Source organism: Echiichthys vipera (genome assembly GCF_963691815.1).
Source record: "Echiichthys vipera genome assembly, chromosome: 15".
Lineage (NCBI taxonomy): Eukaryota > Metazoa > Chordata > Actinopteri > Perciformes > Trachinidae > Echiichthys > Echiichthys vipera.
Window position 1 is genome coordinate 3,541,983 of NC_139840.1, and position 21,970 is coordinate 3,563,952.

Consider the following 21,970-nt stretch of genomic DNA (forward strand, 5'->3'; position numbering starts at 1 on the left):
TTCTAATTCAGCAGGCCGTTACATTAAAGGCAATAGTGGATCATCTGTTAATATTGTGTCTTTGTAAATGAAACAATCATACAACTCTTTATCTCATCATCTCATCTCATCTTCATCCGCTTATCCGGGGTCGGGTCGCGGGGGCAGCAGCTTTAGCAGGGGACCCCAAACTTCCCTTTCCCGGGCCACATTAACCAGCTCTAACTGGGGGATCCTGAGGCGTTCCCAGGCCAGTGTGGAGATCTAATCTCTCCACCTGGTCCTGGGTCTTCCCCGAGGCCTCCTCCCAGCTGGACGTGCCTGGAACACCTCCCTACGGAGGCGCCCAGGGGGCATCCTTACTAGATGCCCGAACCACCTCAACTGGCTCCTTTCAACACAAAGGAGCAGCGGCTCTACTCCGAGTTCCTCACGGATGCTGAACTTCTCCCCCTCTCTCTAAGGGAGACTCCAGCCCCCCTCCTGAGGAAACACATTTCAGACGCTTGTACCCGCGACCTCGTTCTTTCGGTCATGAACAACTCTTTACATATGTTATTATTTCTATTCATAAAACAACAGCCTATCCAGCCCTGCACACTGCACTTCTACCTTTCACTGTTTCTTTTCTGGTTCCTCCTGCCTGTCCTCCTCCTCCTCTTCCTCTTCATCACCACCATGACTGGAGTACCCCTGTGTCCCACAATCAGCTCCATTGTAGTCACTGGACTTGACTCATAGTAATAATAATTAACTTGAGTATGTTTCTGTTTTTTTTTTTTTGGGGGGGGGGGGGGTATAACTCAACTTCTGCGCACCACCCATTTCTTTTTCACCTCCACCACCACCACCTTTATCATCTCAACATTTTCGGTTTTCTCTGTTCAACTTCAGATTGGAAGTTGAACAGAGGCAAAGGGCCATACCACCTCTTTTAATACGTCCATGATTGTAACTGACATCTGAAATTGAAATTTGACCGCCGACCGGTTTGGCCTGGGAGGGAAATCCCTGGATTTGCGTAAGGACAGTGTGAGTGCGCCGCGATGACGTATGGAAAAGCAGGAAGCATTCGCCGAGGCCCAGGTAGTTTGAGTACAAATGGGCCTGGGGCGCCGGGGGAGAGGGAGGGGGGACAAGTACCCTAAAGCCCGGGCCGCGGTGCGAAAGGACAGTGTGAGTGCGCCCCTAGATATCTTTAGAACTGGCCCTTGTCTCTCCCAGCAGGAGCACCACTCCCTCATAGCAGGTTGATTCATTTAAAGTCCAGCCCTTTCTGCTGGAGAAATGAAAATGACTTCACCAGTTGTATTAGACCAAGTACTATTAATTCTTCCTGAAAGCCTTCTTAATCAAGTTAAACTTAATTATTCCGTAGTCTTTCTCACCGTAAACATGTGGGCTTTGTACCACGAGGCACAAACTCTCTCGAGACCCCAGCTGCGTCGTGTTAGCTCTATATTCTCTATATTAACTATTGTCACTCATCATGTGTTTAACAAATGTGGTTGCAAATGCTGGACTGCTACGGGTTCAGGACTCCAACTTATGGTTATTTTAATTATGTTTATTCTCTAAAATCACACCATTCAGCAGTCCAAAAGCTATTCAGTATAAAGTGATCTAAAACAGAGAGTAGCACATACTCATGTTGAACAAGCTGGAGCCAACCGATTTAGCATTAATCAATGACTCAAATCATAAATTAACTGATGTTGATTAATGTTGTAGTGACACACTAAACAATCAATTGAGTAACAACGTCTTTATCCACCACTGGTGCAAGTCACAGGGGGAAACATGCATTAAAGATAGTATGAAGTAGTGATGTCCATTTGAGGCTTTTAGCTTGGTAACTCAAAACCCGTTGAGCCAACATGGCCACCTCCACTCTTCCTGAGGGGGTAATACAACAGCGTATAATGGGAGACACATAAATAAAAGAACAGTCTAAATCAAAGCAGCAGAGGCCGGGGCACCTCTTTCAATCCTTCGTAAAGGTCAAACCACAAAATAAATGGATCTTAGCCCCCTGACGGATGAAGTGTTTTTTAATATGTCATTAGTCTGTCTGCTAACGGCATATGTTTATCAAACTGACCATCCCAAGTGTTTTATTGCAGGCTTTATAGTCTCTAAACCTAAGCTCCCTGGTCCCTGTAAAGAGTCATGTACGGTGTTTTAACTGATCTCTACAGTATCACTTATGTTAAATACAAGGACTGTCTTCACCTGTGTGAGTGTGACTTTGCCTGAGGAGACGAGAAACAGCTTTGGGGGGGATCAGTCAACAAATCTCAACGATTCGGACACCGATTCAACAGATGAGATCCACCGTGGCCAATTAATAAATACATTTATGGATCCGTAATAGTTTATTATTGACAACAAGTGATCGGAGTGAGAGCAGATGGTGTACATGGTTAGCGTGCATTAATGTATCATATTGCTTTTTGCCATCTAAAGCCCAGTCCAGACCAAAGATTCGCAACACAACAAAACTGTTTTAGAACGTCGCAGGTGAAAGTTGCAGCGGTGTGAACTGACCCGTCTCATTGCAAGCATCTAGCTTGATGTCGTCGCCAGAGATTCAACTTTTCAAGTCGTCAACAGCTGGTTTTAGAACGTAGCAAACATCACATGTTTCAACAGCCAATCAATCAATCGGAGGCTTAACGAGCGTGAGAGAGAGAGAGAGAGATGGAGAGAAAAATGTTTGAGCGAGCAATACAATGAATAAGGAGAGGGAGCGCTGGCCGTAATCCAGAACAAAGCAGTGAATCAGGGAAGTAAAACGGTATTCTCTCTGTTTCATCTCTATAGAAACGCAGCTGTAGCAAGTTTCCCCCTGCCTCTGTCCTCATTTATATTTTATAATGCTACAAATTAAACCAGCTACGAAAAAAAAGCCTGAAAAGTCGGAGGTTAGAACTGCAGTACAGAGAGACGTCGCTATAGAGACGATAAACCGCCTCGCATCATCTCCTTGGTCTTAAGGGGCAGGTTTCAGAACGTTGCAGACCTGCACGTTGCAAGTAGTTGCAAGTTTCTAGTCGACTCGTTGCAAATGTTTGGTCTGAACTGGGCTTAATGTGCATGATTGGAACCTCGAGCTTTGGTCTCTATGGGTGCACTCACACTGTCCTTCCGCACCGCGCCCCGGGCTTTAGGGTACTTGCCCCTCCCTCTCCCCCCGCGCCCCAGGCCCATTTGTACTCACACTACCTGGGCCTCGGAGAATGCTTCTTGCTGTCTATACGTCATCACGCCGTAACACTTCACACGCATTGATCACGTGTGTGTGGCTTTGTTTCCAAATCTTTCCGTAGACCTCAGAGTTTTTGTGCGTCTTGTCGACTGTTTTTGAACCTTTTCATCGACCAAATCTGCAGTAAACACTCCACCTCCGCATCACACCAACGTGAACCTTTCGCCGCCATTGTTGTTGTTGTTAAATGTCCGCGCATGGTCTGTCCTTTTATTTTCTATGTCCAAACAGGCGCACATAACTGCGCCTGTTCGCCGTGGACGGCCAGCTGGCCGCAGCTATGCGCAGAGCGGTTGCACTCACACTGGTCAAACGCACTAGTCTTGACCCGAAAAACCTGTTTTGGCCCAGTGCGGAAGCACAGTGTGAGTGCGCCCTCAGTGTGGGGTTATTTCATGAACATAGTTGCTCGTTAGGTGAGCCAATAATGCAGGTATAACGATAATGTGTGATATCAACAGAATCAGAAAGGCCATGTAAGGGTTGTCTATTAAATCGTACCGGTCGAAAGCTTTTTCTCCAAACAGTCTTTAAAAGGACCAAAAAAACAACATTTTTTGTGTGTAGCCGTACAGTTTTGGTTTTGGTTGGTTCGGTTACTCTGAATAATCCAGACATCCAATCACACGTTTCAGTGGAACTACTGTTGGTGGAAAAAAAATAGCCCCTATGAAAAGTGACAGCATGCTCTTTGGATTATCCAGAGTAACAAGAGCACCATCTCTGGAGAGAGATGTTGCTGCTGAATTTTTTAAATGTCACTTTCTTTAGTGCTGTGAGCCAAGACAGGATCTGTGCAAAGCAGGAAACTACCCCGGGGCCCAGTCCCTCCAGGGTCTCAAAGGTTCACTGTGTGGTCAGAGTGTGTGGTAATATGATGAAATAAAGATTGTTTGAGAACATGCACTACAGACGCATAATATAACCTGAAGTGACACGGACTATAGGGCTGCTTCAATTCAAGGTCTCTTTGAGTTTTCATACTTTCATTTCATTCGTTTGCGGAAAAAGAACATTGTGTATTATTCAAATAACCCCAAATTATACTATGGTCACTGATGATTCTGAATTCTAGCTGTTTTTTCACATTTTTATTAACCATTAGTAACAGCCAAGTACAACGGTAAATTGTCACGGACTCGTCAACGTTCAAATGTAAAGAATATTCTGAACACTTGAGAACATTCATTAACGTTGGCTGTAACGATACACTGAACTCACCACCGGAAATAATTCACAATACGATTTTCCTATGATTTTGTTCTATAATGAATAACAGGACACTTTACAGAGAAGGTAAAGACCACGGTCTATGACTCATCTATATATATATATATATATATATATATATATATATATATATATATATATATATATATATATATATATACCACGCTCTATGACAAAAACGCAAATATCGCACGAGATCCATGAGCTAGACAAAAAACAACTCAACTTCCCTGATTCACTGCTTTGTTCTGGATTACGGCCAGCGCTCCCTCTCCTTATTCATTGTCTTGCTCGCTCAAACATTTTTCTCTCTCTCTCTCTCTCTCTCTCTCTCTCTCTCTCACACTCGTTAAGCCTCAGATTGTTTGATTGGCTGTTGAAACAGTAAATTTGTGATACAAAAATGTGACAAATTATTTTGGGTGAGATAAAAAAAGATTTGCAAGGCTATTTTTAAACAGCAGACGGCGCTAGCTACTTTTGATTTCACTCGCCGATGTCCCGGGTGCCTCGCATCAGTAGGCGGTGCCAAGATGGCGGCAGACGCAGTGGGCGAAGATCAGGGGTGGATTGAGACAAACTGAGGTGTGTCAGCATTTTGGCTTCACCTCTGAATGTGAGAAGATTACAGCCCAGGAAAAAACAATGTGCAAATATCGGAAAACAGATATTTGCACACAATAATTGAATAGTCTGGAATTAACACGTGTTGTTAGGAAGGAATATCGTCACATCTACATGTTCAGGAAGAAGCTGAGATCTGTGCACGTTCACACCGTTCCTGCTGTCGAACATTTCTGACTTTTGTTTAATGAATTAAATTACAAAAACCCTCCTTATACAGTACGAACACACAATGCACGTCACAGTCCCATTGGCTCTCGCACTTGTTTTGGTTAGCAGGGTTGTAAATCATCTTGTCGGCGTTGTTTGACCTTTTAGTATCTTTTCTTTCACTCGGGCAGCAGGAGCTTCTCACTGCGGCGTTGCTGCATCTCGATGGCTCAGTTGTTTTTTGTCTAGCTCATCGATCTCGTGCGATATTTGCACACTGTTTTTTTCCTGGGCTGTAATCTTCTCACATTCAGAGGTGAAGCCAAAAAACTGCCACACCTCAGTTTGTCTCAATCCACCCGTTATCTTCGCCCTCTGCGCCTGCCGCCATCTTGGCACCGCCTACTGATGCGAGGGACCCGGGACATCGGCGAGTAAAGTCAAAAGTAGACAGCGCCATCTGCTGTTTTAAAAATAGTCTTGCAAATCTTTTTTAATCTCACCAAGATAATTTGTCACAAATTTACTGTCTCTCGGAGTATCATTACATTCCTATTGGCCTATAAACTGAAGTTCAAAGTTCACTCTGACGCTGTGCAGCTTGAGTGATGTCATCTAAAACTCAATCACATCCGAACACTGCTGTGAGATCATCCCATCAACTGCTGCTTCCAAGATCAAGAGTGGACTGTGAACCTTTTCCTAATATGGATGGGACGCCATTTCAAAAACATGGTTCACACAATGTGGCATCGTCATTGTTCTTAGTTGTCAAGACAACAACATTTCATATGTTATTACTGTCACTCAGCAGCACAGCAGTTACCATCTGTCAGAAGTGGTTTGTGTGGTGCGGCTCAGTATAATTGCTAATTTCACTTTAGTAGATGCATTTTAACAGTGGAAGTCTGAACACAGCAACAGCTGCCACACATGGGATGGCTTTTCATCATTTTCATCACGTGTGTGTGTGTGTGCGAGTGTGTGTGTGTGTGTGTGTGTGTGTGTGTGTGTGTGTGTGAAGGTAGGTCCCCAGCTCTCTGGCTCTCTGTATCCATCTCTTTACCTTCTCATTGTTGTTTTCTCTCCCTCTCTATCTCTACCTCGTTCAATCACAGCCTCTGTATCAGTGTCAGTGTCTCCCTCCTCCTCTCCACCAGGCTTTAGCAGCCTCTCACCCACTGTTTCCACCTCCAATTGATGGTGCAAAATAACATCACCCCAGGATTTTGCTTAACAGACTGCGAGTGGCATTATCACTGTGTTTTAAATCAACGCTCCACACACACACACACACACACACACACACACACACACACACGTGCGCACACACACGCCGTTTAGGAATTAGTGAGGTCCAGACTCGTTTCTTTAAATGGAGCTTGTTTATTGCATCTCTACAGCAAAAATCACCAAGATGACACCTACTGTACAAACACAGCCCAAGCTACACACAAACTCATGATCTATAATCACATACAAACAGAAAAAATACTTTTTAACACTGCACAATCATATATATTGTATTGTATATTAGCATAATACATTTACATGCATTGGACTTAAGTGCAGTTTTGAGGTTCTTTTCATTGTTTGCTGCTTTACACCTCAACTCAACTACGGATTACAGCTATAAGTACTGAGTTCCTCAGTAGTTCTTCCACCACTGGAATCTCAGTGTGTGTGCGTGTGTGTGTGTATGTGTGTGTGTGCAGAAAGCCCGTGTGCAGTGCTGCTCACACTCTACAGCCACAGAGCCTCACACAACTCCTGCAAATTGCCGCAGGGTTGTCTAATGCTGGGAGTGTCAGTGTCGGTTTTTTAATTTAATTCAATTCCATTTTATTTACAGCTCCAAATCCTAACAAAAGTTATCTCAGGACACTTTACAGAGTAGTTATAGACCACACTCTATGACTTATTTATGATTTACATAGACCCAACAATTCCCCCGTTGAGTACACAGTGGCAAAGAAAACTTTAGTGAATAATTACAGAGGTCCGGACCTCAGTGACCTCATAGCTGGTTACAGCCATGCTCACACACACATGCTTGAATTTCTCCTAGTATGAGGACAAATTATGGGTTATATAGTGTATACTTCCTGCACCTTAACCCAAAACCCTGCCCTTCACTCTGAGATTGCTTTTTAGAAAATTGACCACAGCGACACACACCTTGGTCCACACATGCCAATTCATTTCACTTCACACCAGGACTCCAATCAGTGCTGCTGGTGTCGGAGCCAAGTGGCAACACTATCTCCAACCAGCCAAAAGGAAAAATAGGTGGAATCTGCTTCTCCTCTCTTGAACTCTGGGCTTCTCTGGTTTTCAACAGACTCCCACTTGATCGTGTGGTCTTTTTTTCTATGAGATAGGTGCAGCGCCCCAATCAGCTCCCCTGCAGAAAGGACCAAAATATGGAAGCATTATACACAAACTGAAATCAGATATCTGTCTATTACAAGAAACCCATCTGACAGAGAAGAAACTCAGAAACTCAAGGCAAGATGAATTGACCGAACCTCAAATTTAGGGCGCACTCTCACTGTCCTTCCGCACTGCGCCCCGGGCTTTAGGGTACTGGTCCCCCCTCCCTCTCCCGCCGCGCCCCAGGCCCGTTTGTACTCACACTGCCTGGGCTTCGCGCAAATGCTTCTTGCCTGCCTATACTTCATCACGTCGTAACACGTCACACGCATTGATGACGTCATCGCGATGCGTGGCTTTGTTTACAAATCTTTCCATAGACCTCAGAGTTTTTGTGCGTCTTGTCGACTGTTTTTGAATCTTTTCATCGACCAAATCTGCAGTAAACACTCCACCTCCGCATCACACCAACGTGAACCTTTCGCCGCCATTGTTGTTGTTGTTAAATGTCCGCGCATGGTCCGGCTTTTTTTTTTTCTATGTCCGAACATAAAATGACGTGAGAGCCGCCGTAGGCCTCGTGCTCGTGCTTGTACATGTGCGCACGCTTGTGCTCGTACATGTGCAAACGCGCTCTACAAAAGCCCACCTCTCTCAGACGGGCCGTGGACGGCCAGCTGGCCGCAGTTATGCGCGGAGCGGTTGCACTCACACTGGTCAAACGCACTAGGCTCTACCCGAAAAACCTGTTTTGGCCCGGTGCGGAAGGACAGTGTGAGTGCGCCATAAGCTTTTAGTTCATGAAAACCTGGTGCTTCCACATTGATTAGCAAAAACACGCCATACTCACATAGATCAACTGTGAGGGATCTGAAAGGATGTCATTATTTTCTCCCTCCATCTTTTTATAATTAGCCAACTTTCCCAATTCCCACATCATTTTAGGGGCAGTGTTTATTACATAATTAATACTATGACAAAATATGTTCATCAACAACCTATTCTTTCATGACTTAGACGAAATGAGCGTTTTGACTAAAAGTTATATCTAACAAATCCCTCAAACTTCCCTCCCGTCATTCTACAACCTGATAACCAGCTCTGAGTTTTTCTATCCGTAGCATCCCTACTGAATCGTAGCCGTAACCCACCATATTCTTTCCAACACACAGCTCTACTTCTACACACACACACACACACAGATATACACACGTACTGTAAGTGCAACACAACAGCGGCAGGTTGAGTACTGTCTAGCTGCCAGTGTATGATGCCTGCTGTGCACTGCAATCATTCAAGATTATACACACCACTAGATCCATGACACACACACACACACACACACACACACACACACACACACACACACACACACACACACACCCTGTAATTAAAGGAAAGCGTCCTGATATAGAACTGCCTCGGGTTCACGCAGCAGAGTGACATCTCATTTGCATTCAGTTAAAAGGTGTTTGTGTGTTTGGACTCCATTCAGTGACACAAGCGAGCTGCGTTCCTCATACAGGCCAAGCCTGTGTTTGTTTCACAATGAGGAGGAGAACTGCACATCTCAAACTGCCACAGGAAACTGATTGCAAAACACAGTGTTAGCGCTTGTTCCTGAGAACAAAAGGCGACATCACACTCACAGAAAATACATTGAAATGCTTTTTTTTTTGATGATAGTCAGCAGTCTGCCACAGAGACATTGTTCCAGCACCTGGCTTCCATCAGCATTTACACCAGTTTTTTGAGACTAAGAATGCTTCCTTTGTTCTCGCTTTCTACCTCCATCAAGTTCCAAGACAATAGAAATATGTTTTTTGGTTCAGCGTTTATGCCGTCGTATTGTTTTTTTCTTCCTAAGAAGAGACAAACTTTCTCAATGTGTTTGCTTGATTTGATGTGTGGATTCCATTTCCTATGACCTGCTTTACCTGCTCTGTTACTGACTCACACCATACGAAAGGCTGGATTCATAGCTTTCTTGATCGATACCAGTCAGTCGCTCGTCGACTCCGGAGGTAATGTTCTGGTTTTTATCTTCCGACAGGCGTATTTGTGCAGCTCTTAATCCCAGTGCCATTCTAAGAGGGCCTCGCAGGGCCACATTAGACGAGGAACAGCTGCCTAAGTAGACAGAAGAAATCCCCCCGAAGAACACCAAAGGAAAAAATAAATAAATCAAAGAGAGGGATTACATGAGACAAAAGCCCCTCCTGGGAATAAAAGGCAGCAATTAGTAAATGACAAGGTAGTGGATCATTGACACAATCACACATTTTAATAAAGTACTAATGTGATATATAAAAGGAAGCAAGAGTATTAGTCACAAAGGGGGGATGAGGAAGCTGCAGCACAACACCTGCAATCAGATGATTGGGTGGTAAATGAAGCACAAATAACACTCCAGAATTTTATACAAAGCATTAACCTTTGACTTGCAATATTGGTTAGATACAAAACTAGAAGAACGAAGGCACTGGTGCCCAATTCTGGTCCCGAAGGGCCACCGTCCTGCATGTTTTAGGTTTCTCCCTGCTGAAAAACACCTGATTCCAACCATTTCCAAACCTGTGACGAGCTTCAGCTGCTTGATAACGAGCACATCATTTGAATCAGGACTGTGTTAGAGCAGAGAGAATCAGACTGTATAAACTGTGGACGTAGCATACACGTCGAGGTCCGTTCTCTCAACTTGATCCAATCGTCCTCACCTATGGGAGTCGTCGAAAAAGGGCCTGTACGTGACGTTGGGGGGAGGGGGATAGGTTCCCCTGGCTGACGTTTAACTCCGAAGAGAAGTAAGGGCCAGTGGCTAGCTGTCACTCAAGAGGCCGTGCCCCTAATTATTCCTAAACTTTAACCCCCAATAAAATAAAAACACCAGTATAAAAAAATTCACCCCTCAGTGTTGTCATGGAGATATGACCTCAACATACAGACTCAAATGTTTTTGGTACCAGGCCTTAAACAGGTTTAATGATGCTGTGAAAACGGCCTGTTTAACATGGGGGTCAATGAGAAACTGCTCTATTGTGCAAACTGCTCCTAGTGGACACTCAGAGAACTGCAGTTTTTAGCACTTCCTGTTTGGATTGACTAGGAAGTCGCTGTGGTGGGGGCTTGGTTCAACATCAGAATGACTAGATTGTTGTGGCTCTTGACATATGGATAACGTCACATATCACGTTGCTTTGCAGCAAAAGTTGAGCCAGGTTCAACTTTTTTTATTGACACAGTCGTCTGCGTACACACCCCTCCGCATTGAGAGACTGGCTCCGTTCAAATGAATGAGAGGGTTGTGCTTTCTCAGGTGTGTCAGAAGCTATTTTACATAATGGTAACAGTGCGCAGAAAAACTCTCGATCCCAGCATTACTAACATATGCATCAGTCATATATTATGCAGCTGACAATCAGTGATATTTTCTGTGTTTTCAGGAATTTACCAGTTCAGAGTTCCTGAGTCGTCCAAGTCTGGCACTCCAGTCGGGAGAATACTAGCCACGGACAGAGACATCGGGAAGAATGCTGAGATGTATTTCACCATCGTCAGTGGAGACGGCATGGACATGTTCGACATCTCCACTGACAAAGACACCCAGGAGGGCGTCATCACCGTCAGCAAGGTGAGGGGGACAAGGATTGAGCTGTGAGCCCAGAGTACTCATCGCATTCAAGTCTTTGTTTCACGTGAAGGATTAGGAAGAATAACACCCTAAAAAAAATCATCTAAACAGGTTAAAAGATGCATCATATTAGCGATGATATAATAAACAAACTATAACCATGAATAGCAACATAGTAAATGGCAGTGTAGTTCACTGAAGAGCACACAATGAAGTGCAGAACTATGTGAAGTTCGTTGCTTTCTTGATGCCCACATTGAAATGAGGCTGACTTTTAATTATCTTGCTATTTTTCTCACGGCATCGGTTCAGATGAATTCTAAAGCAGTGATTCGGCAGGTCCCACACTTTCCACTCTTAAGGATCCTGCCCACGTAGTCTGTTTTACACGTACTGTTAAATATGCAAAGCCTGGACATGCTTGACAGATGAAAGAAACCAAATTAAACTTATTCATCTTTACCTTCACAACCCCCAGTCCTAGCCTCTGCGACAGGCAGCAAGACACAGGACTGGAGCTTTTCTATCACAGTGTCCTCAGTGTGTTTACTGATGTACGATCAAAATGAATATTTAGACATCCTTTTGTTCATCTCGCTGACACAACCTTAAGAAAGTGTGCGGGCTTCAACAAAGAGGTAATGATATTCTGTCAGCGGGATACAAGATGAGGACAATATCCAGGATTCCTTCAAGGAAGCAGAGGCAGCTCGTGCTCAAACTTTGCTCCTGTTTGAAACTGCCCTCAGCTGCAGTCACTGCCAATGTCAGGACACACATTTCATCAACATTATTTGTACTTTTGAAAAAACTATTAGCATTTGTCATCAGATTGAGACTGTCAGCTGCTTTATATCACATTTTTATTAATGTTGGATTTCCCTCTGTAACAGCTGATGCTGTTCCTTTATCATGCAGACAGTCCTGGTAGAGTGAAAGAGACACGTTCTTCCATTCTGTAAATCCTGCCTTTGATGCTCCACTTCTCAGCTATCACATTTAAAGATATATTAAAGACGTGCCCTCGCTGGATTACAAGTAAATGGGATGTTTTACACGGTATCAGGCCTACTATAACTTTGACAATGTGCTGCCTATATAAGAAATGTACAGGTATGTGATAGCAATTCAGACTGGACTTCAGGCTGGTCTAGTCTCACATTGCCAGAAGATGCTCCATCGATGGACATGGTCATCCTAAACTGCTGTGGCCCAGAGGTCCTCCATTTGAGACGTCGGTGGTTTGATCCTTCGGTCCTTATGTCAAAGTGTCCTAGGGCAAGACACTGAACCCCGATTTGCCCCCCGTGCTGCACATAGGTGTGTGAATGTGGTGTGAATGGTTAGTTTAGATTAGATGGCATATGTACATGTAGATGTCCACTGCCATCAGTGTGAATGTCTGTGTGAAAGGGTGAATGTGACAAGTAGATTGAAAGCGCCATGAGTAGTCAGAAGACTAGAAATTGGCTATATAAGTACAAGTCCATTTACCATTTGGGTGGTGCTGAGCCTGATGGGGTGAAGAGAACATGACACCCCAGCTCTGTATATCCGGTAAGCCCGATTAAAGACAATCTCTATATATTCAACCTTTAATAACTTAACATTAACAATGGATCAAATGACTAAATGTCATGTGTCATCCCATATCCTGAGAGAGACACGGATATACTAGCAAATAGCAAAAAAAGTAATTTATCACATAAGATAATCAAAGCAACAGGAACCAGAAGATGTGAGCGTATGGAAGTCAGTAGTGTAGAGAATGATTGAAAATGTACTGTAGAGGTTTTGTGCTCTGCAAATAAAAGAAGGAAGCCAAAAGATAAAAGGCAAAGGTGGTGACAGAAGGCATGCCAACTAGGGCTGCTGTCTTATGTGGCATGGAGCACACAGGGTCCAGGAGTGTCCCATGCTGCTGAGTACTAATCAGGTCTGAACCCCTGGAGAGAGAGAGAGTGAAACACACAGCAGAGGAAACCAAAAAGAAGGGCTTTCACGAATGTACAAGGTGTTACTTGATAACCAACTCTGCGAATGCTGTCAGCTCATTGTTTTGGTTTTCTGGTCCACAAGCTCAGATCCAGTAATGATAATAATGGATGGATTGGATATAGCACCTTTCTCAGTACTCAAGGCGCCTCACAGAGTCCAGGTTCATTCACACAGACACACATGGTGGAGGTAAACTACGGTAGTAGTCACAGCTGCCCTGGAGCAGACTGACGGAAGCGTGGCTGCTAATCAGCGCCTACGGCCCCTCCGACCACCTCTTCAAACATACAGCAGTCTTACACATTCGCACGAGGCGAGGTGGGTGAAGTGTCTTGTTCTACCTCGTGAGCCACTGCACCAAACAAGGCTGCCAGACAGATTTAGCAGCTTGCTGATGGACATTTAGCCGCTAAAAGGATTTTTCTCAGGAGCTGATGCACACCTAAGAAGAGCTAGAGTGAACACCAGATGAATGTGTATGAGCCGTCTCTTTACTTTTTTTGTATCAGTTAGTACATATTTTCTGTGTATACTAGATTAGTCTTGCATCGTGATACGTATCTCCACAGTGCTGTGGAGTATGGTCTGGCTCCACCGGCTTATCATTCTGGGATAGGGGAAAAATGCTCTGGCTTGTTTGTATTTCTTTAAATCAATTGCAGTCGTCTTCGGCGGCCCCCTTGCAAAATACATAGCGGAGATAATAGAAATGAAGGGCCTGACATCCGGTGCAAGACAGGGTGCAAGTGAGCCAGACTAGTACTGACTGAAACTATATAATGAATTCAATAAAGTTGCTTGGTGGCCTCAGCAGGAATGTAACTTTTCAAAGCAGTGTTAATTTTATCCTTACTGAGATTCTGTTACCGTACTAGTAAATCTAAATCCCTCCTGTGTTGGTCTCTTTGCTTCTGCAGCCTTTGGATTTTGAGAAGAAGCCGTCGTACACGGTGGAGATCCAGGTCCAGAACACCCAGATGGACCCCCGCTTCATGTCCACAAGCTCCAAAGACATGGCTACGGTTCGCATTGGCGTCGACGACGTGGATGAGCCGCCGCTGTTCGACAAAGCCAGCTATCTGATGGAGGTGAAAGAAGACGCTGCTGTGGGCGTGGCTGTGGGCTCTGTCAGCGCCATGGACCCCGATGGAGCTCGCAGCATGGTCAAGTAAGGCTAAACTTCAGTCTGATCATCCTAAAAAATATAGGTCATGAACTAATAAGGCAGACAATGAACCAATGAAATGTCAAAAGACACAGTGATCTGGAACATAGTGGGTAATGCACATGATGGAAAGAAGACCGAGCGGACCTCATGACAGGCAGAGCATGAGTAAATGAGGTGTGATCTGCAGGACCGGCGCGAGTCTGTGGACTATGGGCCTCGTATGATCCTACCTTTAGACTTCTCAGAGGCACTTTTGGATATATTCTCTTTACTGGTAATCATGGGAACAAGGGTAATGGTAATAGGAATATGGTGATGCATCTTGGGATTGAATGCTGAATGCTGAAGTAAGTTACAGTAAAGTACAGTGAAGTGTAGCAGCCTTTCTTACTGAAGTTAGTTAGTTACAGTAAAGTACAGTGAAGTGTAGCAGCCTTTCTTACTGAAGTAAGTTACAGTAAAGTACAGTGAAGTGTAGCAGCCTTTCTTACTGAAGTAAGTTAGTTACAGTAAAGTACAGTGAAGTGTAGCAGCCTTTCTTACTGAAGTAAGTTACAGTAAAGTACAGTGAAGTGTAGCAGCCTTTCTTACTTAAGTAAGTAAGTTACAGTAAAGTACAGTGAAGTGTAGCAGCATTTCTTTCAAACGTAAGTTAGTTACAGTAAAGTACAGTGAAGTGTAGCAGCCTTTCTTACTGAACTAAGTTACAGTAAAGTACAGTGAAGTGTAGCAGCCTTTCTTACTGAAGTAAGTTACAGTAAAGTACAGTGAAGTGTAGCAGCATTTCTTACTGAAGTAAGTTAGTTACAGTAAAGTACAGTGAAGTGTAGCAGCCTTTCTTACTGAAGTAAGTAAGTTACAGTAAAGCACAGTGAAGTGTAGCAGCCTTTCTTACTGAAGTAAGTTAGTTACAGTAAAGTACAGTGAAGTGTAGCAGCCTTTCTTACTGAAGTTAGTTACAGTAAAGTACAGTGAAGTGTAGCAGCCTTTCTTACTGAAGTAAGTAAGTTACAGTAAAGTACAGTGAAGTGTAGCAGCCTTTCTTACTGAAGTAAGTTAGTTACAGTAAAGTACAGTGAAGTGTAGCAGCCTTTCTTACTGAAGTAAGTAAGTTACAGTAAAGTACAGTGAAGTGTAGCAGCCTTTCTTACTGAAGTAAGTTAGTTACAGTAAAGTACAGTGAAGTGTAGCAGCCTTTCTTACTGAAGTAAGTTAGTTACAGTAAAGTACAGTGAAGTGTAGCAGCCTTTCTTACTGAAGTAAGTTACAGTCAACACGTCTCGAATGTTACAGATTATAACTTTAAATACATTTTCCAACTTGAATAAAAATCAGCTGGTCACAGCTGTGGTACCAACGTTACCTCATTTGAGACGGGATAAGTGTAGAAATGTGCTGTCAGTATTCTGCTTATCTGGATGAAGCAACACCTTGCGATCCTGATGCATTTTTCAGTACCTTGCTGTGTTGAAATGATGCTCTGGTGGGCACTGATGTGATGAAGATTGGAGGTGAAGGGGTGGAGGAGGACTTCAGCGGCTCATAGCGAAATGACAACTGACAGCAGCGGAGAGGAAAGCAGATTTAAAGTTTGGCAGAAATGAGTTGATAGGCTTAGGGAGACTGTGGCAGAAAGAGGTCGGTTTAACACGAGTGAACAGCTATAATCAGCTGATGGAGTAGGAGCCAGAGAGGGAGACGGAGAGAATGTGATGAATGAGAGTCTTCTTTACTGGACTTAAGCTTCATTTTACAGAGTAGATAGGTAAGTCTGCTATGGCACATTGGACATCTTCAAAACTGAGGGCGCACTCACACTGTCCTTCCGCACCGCGCCAAAACAGGTTTTTCGGGTCAAGCCTAGTGCGTTTGACCAGTGTGAGTGCAACCGCTCCGCGCATAACTGCGGCGAGGTGGGCTTTTGTAGAGCGCGTTTGCACATGTACGAGCACGAGCGTGCGCACGTGTACGAGCATGAGCACGAGGCCTACGGCGGTTCCGACGTCATTTATGTGCGCCTGTTGGGACATAGAAAATAGAAGGAGGGACCATTTGCGGACATTTAACAACAACAACAATGGCGGCGAAAGGTTCACGTTGGTGTGATGCGGAGGTGGAGTGTTTACTGCAGATTTGGTCGATGAAAATATTCAAAAACAGTCGACAAGACGCACAAAAACTCTGAGGTCTACGGAAAGATTTGTAAACAAAGCGACGCATCGCGATGCCGTCAATCAATGCGTGTGACGTGTTACGGCCTGATGACGTATGGACAGCAAGAAGCATTTGCGCGAGGCCCAGGCAGTGTGAGTACAAACGGGCCTGGGGCACTGGGGGAGAGGGAGGGGGGGGGACAAGTACCCTAAAGCCCGGGGCGCGGTGCGGAAGGACAGTGTGGGTGCGCCCTTACAAGCAAATGTCAGCACTGGTGAGTGTAGATGCTAGATGGATCTTATTCTTCAATACCACTTCTAACATAACGCAGAATCTACAGTTAGCAGCACAAGTGTGTGTGATAAATAGATAGTACAATACTTTCACAAATCACCTGTTTTTAACTGGACTTCCTTCTGGACTAATTGAAAGTCATCCCAGATAGCAGACTGAACACAGGAAGCCAGTTTCTGCAGAAAGTTAGCAAATCTTCACATCCTGTCATCTCAGCAAAAGCACTGTACACTGAAGTTGGATAAAGTGACTTCTAATGAACCTGGACTCTTCAAAGACTTGTGAGGAGTTGTGATAAGAGTCTGAAAAAAATAGAAACAGAAGAGAAATATGAAGTAGGTTTGAAAGACAGGTGGTGGTGGTGACTTAAGATTATAGACTAGCAGGATGTACAGCTGTGTGTGAAAACTGCTGACTACATACAAAAGAGAAACCTGCATCTACGGGGGGATAGGGATGGTCACCAGCCGCTACGGTAACACTGGTACCATCCAAACTGGTTCTCTCTTGATCGGCGTTGTGTCTGAGAGTCTTCTGTTGTGTGCTTTATTAGACACATACAGATTAGTGGTCTTTTAAGTGCGCGTGTGTGTGTGTTTGTGCGTGCATGCATGCGTGCGTACGTGCGTGCATGCGTGTCTTTCATTCACCTGTGTTGATATACAGAGCACACTGTTGCGAGACTTAGATTAAGACTAAGGTGGAGCTAGAGACACTGCAGCCCCTTGGTTGGTGCAATCCCCCCCCCCCCCCCAATAAACACACACCTAATTTGGCATTGCAGCTGTTGTGATCCTATCGCAAGATGGTCTCTAGCTGTATTGATCCTTTCTCAAACAGCATCAGTACATCCTGAGGGGTGTACTACAAAGCGTGCTGAACATCCCCGGGGTTTCTTTAGATAGCCTGGATCGACAAATATGAAACTCGCCATCACAGTAAAAAGGTACCACGAAGGCTCACTGAAGAGTTAATTTGTCAAGCCAGGGTTTGTGTCTTATTTTCAATGCACGTTCTCATAAAAAGGGAGTGTATCGCGTCATTTGACTCCCTTGATTGCCCTTTGGACAGATCAAGGGCCGCATATTTCACTCATTATAATTATTATAAAGGTGGGCTTTAGTGGAGCCGTTTGCACATGTAAGAGCACGAGCGTGTGCACGTGTACGAGCACGAGCACGAGCCCTACGGCGGTAGCAGTATGTGCACCTGTTCGGACATAGAAAATATAAGGAGGGACCATGCGCGGACATTTAACAACAACAACAATGGCGGTGAAAGGTTCACGTTGGTGTGATGCGGAGGTGGAGTGTTTACTGCAGATTTGGTTGATGAAAAGATTCAAAAACAGTCGACAAGACGCACAAAAACTCTGAGGTCTGTGGAAAGATTTGTAAACAAAGCCACACACACGCGATCAATGCGTGTGACGTGTTACGGCGTGATGTCGTATGGACAGCAAGAAGCATTGGCCGAGGCCCAGGCAGTGTGAGTACAAACAGGCCTGGGGCGCGGGGGGAGAGGGAGGGGGGACAAGTACCCTAAAGCCTGGGTCGCGGTGCGGAAGGACAGTGTGAGTGCGCCCTCAGTCAACTAAAACTAGACTAAAAGTAAAACAGGCCGCCAAAAACGACACTAGAGGCAGGACAGAGCAAAGCTGGAGACTGGGACTGAGCTCTTATTTCGCTACAGTCAAAGCAGGCGAGCTGATGAGCAACATATTCCAATTAAAACAGGAACCATGGAGTGCTTAAAGTGATGTGACACACACACACACACACACACACACACACACACACAATCCCAGTTATTGCTGTTTTGTGTGCCTGTGTGTATGGGACTGTATCATCTCTTCACATTGTGTCAGTGAACTATTATTTTACCGTTGAGTGCTTTCTAATTATGATCGGGCCCGGATTCACTGAAGCAGTGTTTTCTTTCGAATTCATATTTCTCCCCATGGAAAACTGTAATTACGATGGTACGGCACATAATGAGCAGCTGATAGCAGTTTGATGTTGTGTTTGAGTCGATGGTGAAGCCAGCCTCGATCCAGACGCCCCACACATGTTCACACACGATACAATATGTCTCCACTTTGACAGGCAGGTGAAAAAGAGGGAAGCGAAAGCATCTCACTTCAATTATCCGCTGAGTGCTGTGAAGCTGTGGATAGCTATATTCGGCTAGTTAGTTAGCTAGTTTGAAAACAGATGTTTCTCTGTGAGCAGTCCACAGACAGTGGGAAGAGATTTTCAAGTAGCTGTGATGTTTTTAACAGGCTACGGTAGAGAGTGCACAGGAGGAGAGGGATGCATGCAGTATCTCCCGCTGCTGGTTATTATGTTTGAATGTCAAGGCTAGTTATTTCTGTCCAACCTCACGGATCAAGTCTGCACATCTCGGCGCCGGTGACAGCCGCAGCCGTAGGCAGTCTGATTCCAGGTTGTCTGTGCTTCCATCCGTCCCCTTCTGCTCAACACGATAGCTCAGAAACCAACGAGGGATGTATAGGATCAAAAGATGAACATTTATATCCAAAGAGTCGATGATCAACTTCACTGTGACATCATCATGTTTCATAAATCAAGAAAAGGAATTAAGACGTTTGGTCCGATACTGAAGTGGCGACACTAATCTTGAAACTGTGCTGGCTGTAGAGATCTGTGTGTGAGTCGCTAACAGTCAGACGTGGCTAACACTGATTAGCTCGGAGCAGCACGTTAATGCCATTAAAACGTCATTTTTATAATACTGCTCAAAATATTCATTCATTCATCTTCAACCTCTTGTCCCTGATGGGGTCGCGGGGGGCTGGAGCCGATCCCAGCTGACATCGGGCGTGTGGCGCGGTAAACCCTGGACAGGACGCCAGTCTATCGCAGGGCACATAGAGACGAACAGAGACAGACAACCATTCACACCTACGGGTGATTTAGAGTCATCAATGAACCGAACACCTGCACGTCTTTGGACTGTGGGAGGAAACCGGAGAACCCGGAGAAAACCCACGCAGACACGGGGACAACATGCAAACTCCACACAGAAGGGCCCCAATCCGGGATGCGAACCGGGAACCTTCTCGCTGTGAGGTGACAGTGCTAACCACTACTTCACCGTGACGCCCATGTGTGTTATTATTTGATGTATGTAAATGCTGAAAAAGACCATGGGATGATTTTGCGCTGGAATTACAGTCTGGATTTAAAGTGCAACTCGCCCGGTTGGTATTCAATTCTCTTGAGAACAATAATAAAAAAAAGAAGAGAAACCTTACTAGCTCAACATCAAGACAGACTAAATGAACTGATAAGAAAATGTTACAGGTCAAATACACATCCACATCCCACCGTACAGAAGTAAAACCAAAATATCCCGGATACAGGCACCGTCATGTTGTAATAATGGTGTTGGGATCGTGTTGGGATTGGGCACAGCTGTCAATCAGAAAATCACATCTCTCAGCAAATATCGGCAAAAAAAATCATCAGTACATACTTTATCAGTCATCGGCTAAGGCTGATGAAAAAAAATCGGAATCCGAATCGGCCCTAAAAAAATCCCTATCCATCGATCCCTAACGCAAAGTGGACTGAACTTCCCAATAGAGTAAGGTCAACTGAGGCTTGTCAAGTTTGTTCTATTATTCTTTTAGTTTCAACACCATTATTCCTTTAGCTTTGAGGTGTAACTAATGTATGTGGAGGATTAAATGCACGCTTTAGTGTTGTCTGGCCTCGTAGACAACACTAAAGCGTGCTCATGCAGCAGTTCAGGCCCAAAGTAATGCAATGCCTATAACAGCAGATTGTACCTTCTACAGCGTAAAAGACTTAAATGTGCTCAATAGCTCTGTAGTGCACCGCGTCACTTTGGATTTAGCTCTCACGCCATGAGCTCCCCTCCGCCACAGATCTGGAGAAATCAATTATTCTCTCTGCTGTGGTGACTCCCTGGCGGGGCTGCACAGATTCTAGGGTTACTGTAGTTCATCCCACCCGCTGGCTTAATTTAGCCCTCTCTCACCTTCTCTCTGTCTCGCTTGTTACAGGTACTCTATCGACCGCCGCACCGACATGGATCGCCTGTTCAACGTCCATCCAGGAAATGGATCCGTGTTCCTGCTCAAAAGCCTGGACAGAGAGGAGACTGCCTGGCATAATATTTCAATCATGGCCACCGAGTTCAGTAAGTCCAGCAGGGGCCCGAACTATTTGCGGAGATGATGTGATGTATTGATGTGGAGTGGAGATGTATAGAGCCAGACAGAATTGCATCAGTCACAGTCACTTGTGCAGATAGTTTCAGTCCAGGTTTGGAGATATCTGCCTTTACCGTTCCTGCTGAGAGCTCCTCGGAGCATCTCAAATGACTGCAGTTTTGCCTGTAATCACTTTCTACACAAGAGATTGTTCTTAATATCCTGTTCTGTGTCAGCAACACGCTCCGCAGATTGTCTGAATAACAGGGACACTGTTGCGGGAGAGACACTTTGCTGTCGAGTTTTACAAATGTCCCTTTTTCACTGATATGTGCAGTGGAGAAAAATCCTTTGCACTGGGGCGGAGGCACATATTTAATCTTAAAACCTTACCACTAAAGTAATTATCCACATACTAAGGTTTTATCAGTCATAACAGCAGGTTTTTACTTATTTCTTGTGAGGTTACAAAATCAGATAGTTTACCTGGTGGCTAAGCTCAAAAATCCATTTAGGAATGACTCGTTGAAACTCTCTGTCTCTAAATTTTGATCTGTTTACAGTAAAACATCAAATGGATTTGCTGCAATACTCGCCGTGTTAATCAAAAAGTGTACAGACACTCTGTAATGTAATATAGCTGGATACATAGGCTATGATCTGATTCAGGGAATGATACATTTTAATAGATTCTGTGTGATTTCATTTGGTGCCGTTTCACGCGATACAATGCAATCTGATTTACATTTGAGGAGCTCTTTTCCAAAACGCTATAAATCAGTTTTAATAGTTTTAATAAAAGCGAACCACAAAGATCTGCATTTGGAGGCTGAGAGACCACGACTGGCACCAAAAGCAAACCTGGATAAGCAGCACCAGTGCACGACACACTGCCACAGT

At 44.5% G+C, this 21,970-nt stretch overlaps 1 protein-coding gene across 1 annotated transcript in view; it reads left to right on the top strand.

Moving 5' to 3' along the window:
• Positions 1 to 21,970, top strand: part of LOC310958123 (cadherin-6-like) — a gene marked incomplete at its 5' end in the record, with an annotated part of 71,592 nt that overhangs the window by 27,328 nt on the left and 22,294 nt on the right. Inside the window, 3 exons of the mRNA XM_083928943.1 lie at positions 11,068 to 11,255; positions 14,171 to 14,421; positions 20,921 to 21,057. Of these exons, the coding sequence (XP_083785069.1) occupies positions 11,068 to 11,255; positions 14,171 to 14,421; positions 20,921 to 21,057 (576 nt within the window). The remainder of the gene's footprint in view (positions 1 to 11,067; positions 11,256 to 14,170; positions 14,422 to 20,920; positions 21,058 to 21,970) is intronic.